This window comes from Gobio gobio (genome assembly GCF_949357685.1).
Source record: "Gobio gobio genome assembly, chromosome: 3".
NCBI classification, from domain to species: Eukaryota; Metazoa; Chordata; class Actinopteri; order Cypriniformes; family Gobionidae; genus Gobio; species Gobio gobio.
The window spans coordinates 69,000,423-69,010,912 of record NC_137099.1 but is presented as its reverse complement, the minus strand read 5'-3'; the positions used below and the strand labels follow the sequence as shown (position 1 = coordinate 69,010,912).

Below are 10,490 nucleotides of genomic sequence, written 5' to 3'. Positions count from 1 at the left end.
TTGTCACTTTGAAAATATTAAGTTGATTGTGTGTTTTTTTTTAACTCATATGATTGCAAATAAAATAATCTAAATGAATTTCATTTTTCTGACCAGTATTTCAGAATTAGCCTACACCCAGAAATACCCCCTGCACCCGCACTGGAAAACGATACCATAATAATATATATAAGCAATCTATTTATTATGAGATACTATGTAAAAAAGAACACTAATATACTCTGTAATATTTCCAAATAGCCCTCAGAGTCCCCGGGACTGTAGTTTATTGCCCTCTGCTGGAGGACTGGTGTAAACGCAGGTCAGTGTTTCCTGCTCTCTGATCCTTTACTTCTTATGTCAAGCTGTTGTACACAGATGTATATAGTTTATTAAAAATAAATGGTACCCTTTTGAGAGCATTTTTATTTGGCAGAGGTATATGACAAGGGTGTGGTCTCTCTGGTATTTTATATGCTATTGCTATTGAACCGCTCTTGGCAGATCTGAGACAGCAGTTAAGTGGGATCTCGACAGTGTGTTCCTGTAGTACAGATTTGGTAACAGTTAAACTAAGCACAAATGCTGATGATGTCACTGTGGTAATAAGGTCAGATGAAGATGTATGGTAGTGATGGCCAAGATGGCGGTGATGTAGGTGGTAGTGTGTGTGTGTTTGCTCTTCAGGGAACTAAAGGTGAAGTGGTGAAATAACCTTCTACTTGGACTGGTGATAACTTTAAAAATTAAGCAAAAAAAGTTATACGACTTCGATTTGACATTTTGTATGCATTGGGAAAAGAGGAAAGAAGGGACTTAAACAAGTTTGGCTCGACACCATGTCTTCCAACCGCGAGTAGCGCTGGATTGAAACTTCAGAAAGATGCCGAATCACAATGGTTTGACACATGTCCGACTTTTGACAATGAGGTTGTTGTTGCATCGCTCTCGGATACTCCTTAGAAGCCAATTTACCCCTTGGAGTAATCTTTCTCTTCCTTTGAAAGATTTTGCGTATATGTTTGTTGTTGCACTTCCGATCTGAAATGTCAGTACCATCCAAGCATAAAGCCGGATAAACGCTGTTACCTTTGCTGAACTTAAGGTGATTTTTAATTCATTGGAATAAACCTGCTGGGATTACTTAAAGTGTTGTATTCCTTTGGTGGAACTGGAAAGTTATGGAGATTCAAAAATTGCTTATAATTTAGAATATTACCAAAATCATAAAAAATAGATAGAATGCAATTAAAGTTATTGTTAAACCAATTTCTAACAGTTATATCAGCGTTGTTCCAAAGGAGAACTTTGTGCGGGGAAAAGCTATGGACAAAACACAGTTTCCACGAGAGAAGGCATTGTTGATGAACGTTAGATGAGGAAATGGGTAACTGGCCAGGCAAAAAGGTAAATTTTAATAGGAAAGACAGACCACCAAGTTTGTTGAAGATATTATTTGGAATGAAAAACCATAATGACATTGGATTCATATGGAATCTTAGGGGTTTATAGTATCTGCAAAGTCCAAAAAGTCTTCACCCCTGGAGTACTTCTCTTTTTAATTTGTGAGGCTTATTTTTCCAAATGAAATCCAAAAAGATTTAGTTAATTCCTTTTATGGCTTTATCGTTGATAAACAGAGAGAGAGAGAGAGCGGGGTATACAAAGCGAGAGAGCCCGTTCACCTTAGATAAAAGGACTCTACCATAAAGAAAGATCTCTCTGAAGCCAAATGTTAAAGATGCTTTTGGTTTTTATCATTTTATCAGAGAAATTTAACTGATGTCTGTTAACCGGGTTTTTAGTTATATGAATGCCTAGATATTTTACAGTATTTTTAACTGGGATGCATTCCAATGATGTCTCATCTATATCATGAATTTAAATAATTTCACATTTTGGAATATTACGTTTTAGACCTGAGGCACATGAAAATTGTTCTATCAAATCCAGAGCATTAAGTAATTGTTTTTTATCTTCCAAGAATAATGAGGTGTCGTCGTTTTAAATTCCCTATCAAATATAGAAATTCATATCAAATTTTCTTTTTGGTTAATCCTTTGACAAAGCAATTGTGTGGCTAAAAGAAATAGAATCAGAATCAGAAAGAGCTTTATTGCCAAGTGTGCTTGCACACACAAGGAATTTTTCTTGGTGCTGAAGCTTCCAGTGCACATATACAATACAAACACAGCAAGAACATAGTAATACAAATTCTAAGAATAAAAATATGAAAAATAGTATAAAAAATATAAGGTCACAGTTACGTTTAGTCAGACTAAACATTTACAGATTATGAACATAATCTAAAATAACCGGACAGCCCTGTCTGACTCCACGATAGATATCGAACCTTTTGACGTTAACGATCACTGACCTGTTAATACCTCTCTAAAACATGGTTACAGTATCTATAAATGATTTACAAAACACGAATAACCTTTCTTGGTGGCAATGTTTGCACATCTAATGTTGTGAAAACATATCTTTCTTTCTTTCTTTCTTTCTTTCTTTCTTTCTTTCTTTCTTTCTTTCTTTCTTTCTTTCTTTCTTTCTTTCTTTCTTTCTTTCTTTCTTTCTTTCTTTCTTCTTTCTTTCTTTCCTTCGTTCCCTCTCTCTTTCTTTCTGTTTTTCCTTTGCTCCGCCCCTCCTCGCGTGTGATTGGACGCCGCTGGTGTGATTGACAGCCTCAGCAGGACACCTGACGCTCGGTGGCGGCGGCCCATGCGCGAGGGGGACACGGGGATGGGCGGCTCCGCGGTAGCGGGATGCGGTTCGCTCGGTGACGGACATCACACGGCAGAATGACACTGTGAGATTCGCGTTTTCGCTCGTCATTTGATTTTGTCTCCGGTAACGGCGTCCTCGCGCGCGCATGATGGACGCGTCTGCAGTGAAGAAAAGCGCGCCGGTGCCGGACATCTGCCCGCTGGACCGGTACGACTCCACCCGGGCCAAGACCCGAGCCAGTGTGAGCTGGCTGCTGAGCCGGAGCGGACCTGAAGGTAACCCTCCGTGTGTGTGTGTGTGTGTCCGCAGCATCAGCACCAGCACTCAGCATCCGCGCTCTCTCTCCCGCAGCTGCTTTAACAGAGACAGAGGGCCTGTGTGTGTGTGTGTGTGTGTGTGTGTGTGTGTGTGTGTGTGTGTGCAGGGCGTCACCGCGGCTGTGTGATTCAGTGATTCCGCTCATATAACAGTGATGAAGCAGCAGTTACACACTTCAACACCTCACAGTCATCACCGCGAACACTAAATATTAATGGACACACACGGGGGAATGTCTTTGTTTTGCACGTGCGCGCGCGCTCGTAACAGGACCGTCACCGGAGTTTGAGCGTCATTGTCTGAAGCGACAATTTTTTGAGATTTCCTCTGATGCAGTCATGCCACTTATGCCATTCAAATATGCTCACATTAACATAGCCTACAGATGCAGGGACATCATTTAGACTCAAATCAATATTTATGTCCATATATAATGTCCATTCAGTCAATCGTTATCACAAATAACCCCTTCAGGATGAGGAGGATGATGAGGATGATGAGGGTGATGAGGATGATGAGGATGATGAGGGTCAGGGATCAGGGTTTATTTTTTGGCAATGACGCCGTTTCTCAGATTGACCCATAAATCTGTGTTTAGCTGCAGTAATACTGAGATCAGTAAAGCTTCATGAGTGGACTGATGTGGGTCAGGAGTGAAGGCCGTCCCTTCAGCTCTAGTCATGTTAGACCACTACACACACACATGAAAAAATACTATATCACAGTAAAACGACTCTAGTAAATACTATAGTGTTTTAGAACCGTAAATATACTACTGTTAATTAACAAAGTGTAGTAAATACTATAATATACTACAAGATACTGTAGTCTCTTTACTATAGTATGGTTCAAAAACACTATAGTATTTACTAGAGTCATTTTACTGTAATTTTACTATAATATACTATAGTGTTTTTGAACCGTACTATAGTAAATATACTACAGTAAATTAACAAAGTGTAGTAAATACTATAATATACTACAATTTACTGTAGTATCTGTACTATAGTATGGTTCCAAAACACTATAGTATTTACTAGAGTCATTTTATTGTAATTTTACTATAATATACTATAGTATTTTTTCATGTGGGACACACACACACACGTTTAATATGTATAATATACATAACACAGTCTGAGCTAGTTCACCGGAGCCCTGCTGTGTGTGTGTGTGTGTGTGTGTGTGTGCGTGTGTGTGTGTGTGTGTGTGTGTGTGTGTGTGTGTGTGTGTGTGTGTGTGTGTGTGTGTGTGCGTGTGTGCGTGTGTGTGTGTGTGTGTGTGCGCGCGCTGGCCTCATCTCAGCTCGTGTGTGCCGCTGTGAGCTGAGACTCTGGATGTGGGTCAGTCAGTGTGTGTGTGTGTAGGGTTTGCGTGAGAGGAAGTGTCTCTCTCTCTGATGGCGCGTCACACTCGTGCAGATCCTCTCACAGTTCAATACAGCATCTCCAGGAGACACACCTGTGAGAGGATGTCCAGAGTTTATCCTCTGCTCTTTAAATGTAATCGTAACAATCAAACCCACGACCTTGGCGTTGCGAGTGCCATGCCCAAGCCCTACTGTTGTTGATATGTGCTCTACTGGGTGGTTGCCCTGCTCGCCTAATAAATAAACTCCAGCTGGTCCAAAACGCAGCAGCTCCAGTTCTTACTAGAACCAGGAAGTGTGGCCATATTAGCCGGTTCTGTCAACACTGCACTGGCTGCCTATTAAAGGATTAGTTCACTTTTAAATACACTTTTGCTGATAGTTTACTCACCCCCATGTCATCTAAGATGTCCATGGGCCAGTTGCATAAACTAAGCCATTATGTTAAGACAGTGTCTTAAGATCTAGTTTTAGCCACTAGCAGTTAGGCAAGTGGCATTCAGTCTTACTTTTCATATCAAATTAGGCCAGTCTATGTTTTTATGTAACTGATTTAAAAACATTATGAACAATCTTAAAGAAAAAAATGTATGTCTAACTTGTAAGACTAGTCTTAATGGTTTATGCAACCGGCCCCATGTCTTTCTTTCTGCAGTCGAAAAGAAATGAAGGTTTTGGATGAAAACAGTCCAGGATTGTTCTCCATATAATGGACTTCGATGGGCTCCAAACAGTTCAAGCTCAGCCATAACTTCCGCTTAGTGAGGTCAAAATACGAGCCTGGTCATAGATATATATCAATCATAGATGCCTCATTCTACTGATCCGTGCATAATAATAATAATAACTTTATTTGATATAGTGCCTTTAAAAGCAACTTCTCAAAGCGCTGTACATAAGAACATAAAATCACAACAGATTATAACAATATATATATATATGAAAAATAAGAAGTACAGAAATAAAAAAAATACAACTAAAATCAACTTAACAAAATAAAGTAAAATATAAAATAATAAAATAATGAGGCAACAAAATAAAAATAAAAGCTTCCCTAAAAAAAGAATGATTTTAAACTGGATTTAAAAATGTGCAAGGAATGTGCATTTGGTATCTCTACAGGCAAGGAATTCCAGAGTTTAGGTGCAAGATTTGAAAAAGCCCTATCTCCCGTAGATTTTAGGCGAGTTACAGGGACAGATAAAAGACCAGCATTGATGGATCTAAGATTTCAAACTGGGGTGTATGGTGTCAAAAGGTCAGTCAAATATTGTGGTGCCAAATTATTTAATGCTTTGTAGGTCAGTAGTAAAACTTTAAAATCAATACGTAATTTAACTGGCAGCCAGTGCAGTGATTTAGGAATAGGTGTAATTTGCTCTCTTGCACTGGTTCCAGTTAAGATGCATGCACAGAATTTTGTACCAACTGTAATTTGTTGAGATTAGTCTTTGAAATTCCAGCCAGCAAGGAGTTACAATAATCAATGCGAGAAAAGACAAATGTGTTAATTAGCTTTTCTGCCACAGTAAAAGTTAACATTGGGCGCAATCTGGCAATATTTCTGAGGTGAAAAGTGTTTCTAACCTGTAAGTCAAACGTTAGGTTGGGATCAAGTATCACACCCAGATTTTTTAATTTGTCTTTAAACTGTACAATGGAGTCATCCACTTGTATGGCGGCTCTATTCTTCGAAACTGATGTGGTGAACCAATCAGCATGACTTCGGCCTTATTACTGTTCAGGCAGAGAAAGTTCTCAGACATCCACTTCTTTACCTCAGAGATACTTTGAGACAATATAGTAGAGATATCAACATTTACATCTGATTTTGAATGTACATATATCTGTGTATCATCAGCATAAAAATGAAAGTTAAGACCAAGCGACCTTAAAAGCTGACCAAGGGGAAATATATACAGACTAAAGAGTAATGGACCAAGTATTGATCCTTGAGGAACACCTGATTTCACAACTCCGACTTCAGATCTCGAACCCCCCAATACAACAAATTGTTTACGGTCAGAGAGATAAAACTTGAACCAGTTCAAAGCAATCTCAGAGACACCAAAAACATGCTCAAGACGTGAGAGTAAAGTACAATGATCAATGGTGTCGAATGCTGCACTGAGATCAAGTAGAATCAATATAGATATATAACCAGAATCTGAGGCAATTAACAAATCATTTAAAATGATTTTTAAATCATTTGTTAATCATTTGTTAGCAAGCACTAATGAGGCATCTAAGTATACATCTATGACCACGCTCGTATTTTGACCTCACTTAGCGGAAGTTATGTCTGAGCTCTGAGATGATCACGCTCGTCTGATAAGAGGTAAAATAATAGCATAAACACTGCTGGGTTTCTCTCAGAAGCTGATGGTTTGTCTAGATCAGACCCTTATTCATCATCTGGGGTCGTTTGAAGCTGCACTGAAACTGTCATTTGAACCTTGAACCGTTTGGAGCCCATTGAAGTCCATTATATGGAGAAAAACCCTGGACTGTTTTCATCCAAAACCTTAATTTCTTTTCGACAGCAGAAAGAAAGACATGGACATCTTGGATAAGGTGAGGAAACTATCAGCAAAAGTTTATTTAAAAGTGAACTAATCCTTTAAACATCGCATACATTTAAAAATCTTGCTTATCACTTACAAAGCACTAAATGGTTTATCTCCAGTACTTGAGCGAGCTCTTAACACATTATACTCCATCACGGAGTGCAAAACATCAAGAGTGCAAAACTCACACACACACACACACACACACACACACACACACACACACACACACACACACACACACACACACACACACACACACACACACACACACACACACACACACACACACACACACACACACACACACACACACACACACACACACACACACACACACACACACACACACATTAATTTGTGTGTGCGTGTGTTTTTGTGTGTATAAGTGTGTGTGTGTGTGTGTGAGTGTATGTGTCTGTTTTGCACTCTTGATGTTTTAGAGATTCACCCCTTCACTGTTGAGTGCTTTTTTTCTGCATCCTGGCTGATTTGTAGATTGTATCCACAAAAAAACGAATTTCCCATTCATTTCCTACGGGGGTCATTTTTGACCCGAAGGTCCTGAGTGTGACTATTTTTTTTTTACGACCACTTAGACTTTTCAAATCCTGTCCCCAATTGTTTTGAGTGTTCATATACCAAGTACCAATACTCGGACCAAGTTTCAGACCATTCTGATGAAGCTAGGATTTTTTTTTATTTTAATAAAACGCAAGATCCACTTTAGCGGTAAAAATGTGCTATTGCGTGATAAAAATGTGTCCACCGGATGGCACCGATCTCATTAAAAAAATTTGCTTTCATGAGGCCTAGGCTTGACTCTAAAATGAAATACAGCTTTAATAAAACAAAAAGAAAAAATTACATATATATATATATATATAAATACATTTTTTATTATTTTCAATGGGAAAAAATGGGTCATAATTTTTGCATAAATATTAATTATAAATCATAAAATTATCTCAAAACACCAAAAAAGAAAAGAAAAATATTATTGAACAAAATTATATTTAATTGATTTTACTCAAATCTTTTTTATCTTAATCCCGCCCTCCGAAGGTCCTGAGTGTGACCCATAAATGAAGAACCCCAGAGGGTTAACTCTAGACTAAACACATCTCTTTACTATGGCATACAAATTACCCAAAATCCTTATCCTGTCATCTCTGTAAAGCTGCTTTGGGATGTTCCTCATGGTTTGATCTGTGTCTGCAGAGAGTGTTCCCGCTGGGCTGAACCAGGACGGAGGGCTGTGTCCGGCTCTGGAGCGCCTCCTGCTGTCCGCTGATCTGTACTGCAGGGTGTTCTCCTCTCCGGCCCTGGCCGGCGTCCCAGCGCCCCCTAGAGACCACGGCTCTCTGCTGCAGCTCCTGGGCCGGTACGAGCTGACCCCGCTCCACAGGGGCCGCCACACGCCGGTCAGCGCGCCGCAGCTCAGCCAGACGCCCATCGACATGGTGAGCGCGCCACACACTGACTCACAGCGTGCCATGCGATTGGCTGACAGATGTGTGTCTCCTCTGATTGGTTGCAGGGGGCCCACCTGGCCGTGATGGATTCGCTGATGTCGCTGAGCACCATGGAAACGGTGGGGCGGGTCAAGATGACGAAGGAGACGGATCAGTTCGGGGCCGGCAGGAGCTGGGAGAACGCTCTGCTCTTCTGGATCAACAAGGTTCCTCACTCTAGAACCCCTCTTCCACCAAGGCAGAGCCAGAGCTAGATCGAAGCCAGAGCCTAGTTTCAAATCGGTTCTTTGTGTTTCCACACCCAAAGCCCAGCTCCGAGCCAGGAAAAGTGGTTCTTAAGTAGCACCAGAACATACTGGGCTAGAACAGGGCTAGAAGTAAGAACCGATTCCGTCAGGCGCTGGGGGCGGAGTCAACAAGACCAACACAAACTGGAGATCCGCCATTGTTGAAATAGCAGCTAATGGAGCTAACAGCTGCTGCTCGTTTGTAATCTCCGTCTATACAAATTACGGCGAACTGCATGAATGCGTTGGATTCGCTGTGTTTGCGTTGTGTTTTGATGCCGATGTAGGATCGTAAAGCCATGTGAATGAATAGTAACGCAACGTTTGCATTGTTGATGGAAGGCTTGTTCGCAGCTGTGCAGAGACCGATCGCCGTATGATAACGAGTCCAGCGAGAGCACACGACTCCTTATGCTTTTGATTCACTCATGCGGTTTTTTATATATATCATACGTGGATCGGTGTGGGCAGCACCGATGCATCTCCATTCTCGAACAAGCCTGGTGTGTGTGTGTTTCCCGCTGCCCAGGGTTGCCAGGTTTTCACAACAAACCCGCCCAATTGCTACTCAAAACAAGCCCAATCGCGTTCCAGGGGGGGGATTCCCCAGTAAAAATCACATTTGGGGGTAAAATATGTGTTTTTTTGGCATGGTTGCCTACTAAAATTCGCATTCCCGGGGATAAATATCACATAATTGGGGTCGCTTCAGCACGCGGACATGTGAAGTAGCCCAACTTGGCAACACCAGCCTCGCTAGGGTTGCTGAGAGAGATGAGACGTATACAGTGGCGTAAGACATGGCTCTGTTGTGGCTCTCAGCCTGTGGAAAAGCAAACAAGCTCCTCAGTCGAACCAACTATGAACTGGGATTAGCACTGGCTCTGAACTAGCACCCAGTTCATTCTGGTGGAAAAGGGGTATAGAACCCTCAGAAGTGAACCCTCAGAAGTGAACCCTCAGAAGTGGGCCCGTGTTTAACTGCAGTGTGAACGCATGCGGCCGGTAGATCTGAACAGCTTTATTCACGTTTATAGAGCAGAAAGATCATGGCGCTTTATTGGGGTGGAGATGTTTTTTTTAATCTGATAAGTGTGATGGAAACACATCAACAGAATAAATGTGACGATTTTGTTCACTTGAACACATGGGACGGAAACTTTATTTCCTCATATATGTTTTATGAGATATTGCAGTTTTGTGCACAAGTTAACCTCACAACGTTGGACGGAAACTCAGCTATAGTGTTGCGTGTACAGGCATTCTGAAAGCAGCGTTTAACAAATACAAAACAGTCAAATCAGGTTCAGCTCCAGATGTGTAGATGTGTAGATGTGCAGATGTGCAGATGTGCAGATGTGCAGATGTGCAGATGTGCAGATGTGCAGATGTGCAGATGTGCAGATGTGTAGATGTGCAGATGTGCAGATGTGCAGATGTGCAGATGTGCAGATGTGTAGATGTGCAGATGTGCAGATGTGCAGATGTGCAGATGTGCAGATGTGCAGATGTGCAGATGTGCAGATGTGTAGATGTGCAGATGTGCAGATGTGCAGATGTGTAGATGTGCAGATGTGCAGATGTGTAGATGTGCAGATGTGCAGATGTGCAGATGTGCAGATGTGTAGATGTGCAGATGTGCAGATGTGCAGATGTGCAGATGTGCAGATGTGCAGAGGTGCAGATGTGCAGATGTGCAGATGTGTAGATGTGCAGATGTGCAGATGTGCAGATGTGCAGATGTGCAGATGTGCAGATGTGCAGA

At 41.3% G+C, this 10,490-nt stretch overlaps 1 protein-coding gene across 1 annotated transcript in view; it reads left to right on the top strand.

Annotated features, from left to right (window-relative positions):
- The first annotated feature begins 2,678 nt into the window (after window positions 1-2,678).
- LOC307123117 (calmodulin-regulated spectrin-associated protein 3) overlaps window positions 2,679-10,490 on the top strand; it is a 20,547-nt gene continuing 12,735 nt past the window's right edge. The window contains exons 1-3 of the mRNA XM_079811514.1: window positions 2,679-2,984; window positions 8,185-8,426; window positions 8,504-8,644. Coding sequence (XP_079667640.1) covers window positions 2,855-2,984; window positions 8,185-8,426; window positions 8,504-8,644 — 513 coding nt within the window. The 5' untranslated portion in view covers window positions 2,679-2,854. The remainder of the gene's footprint in view (window positions 2,985-8,184; window positions 8,427-8,503; window positions 8,645-10,490) is intronic.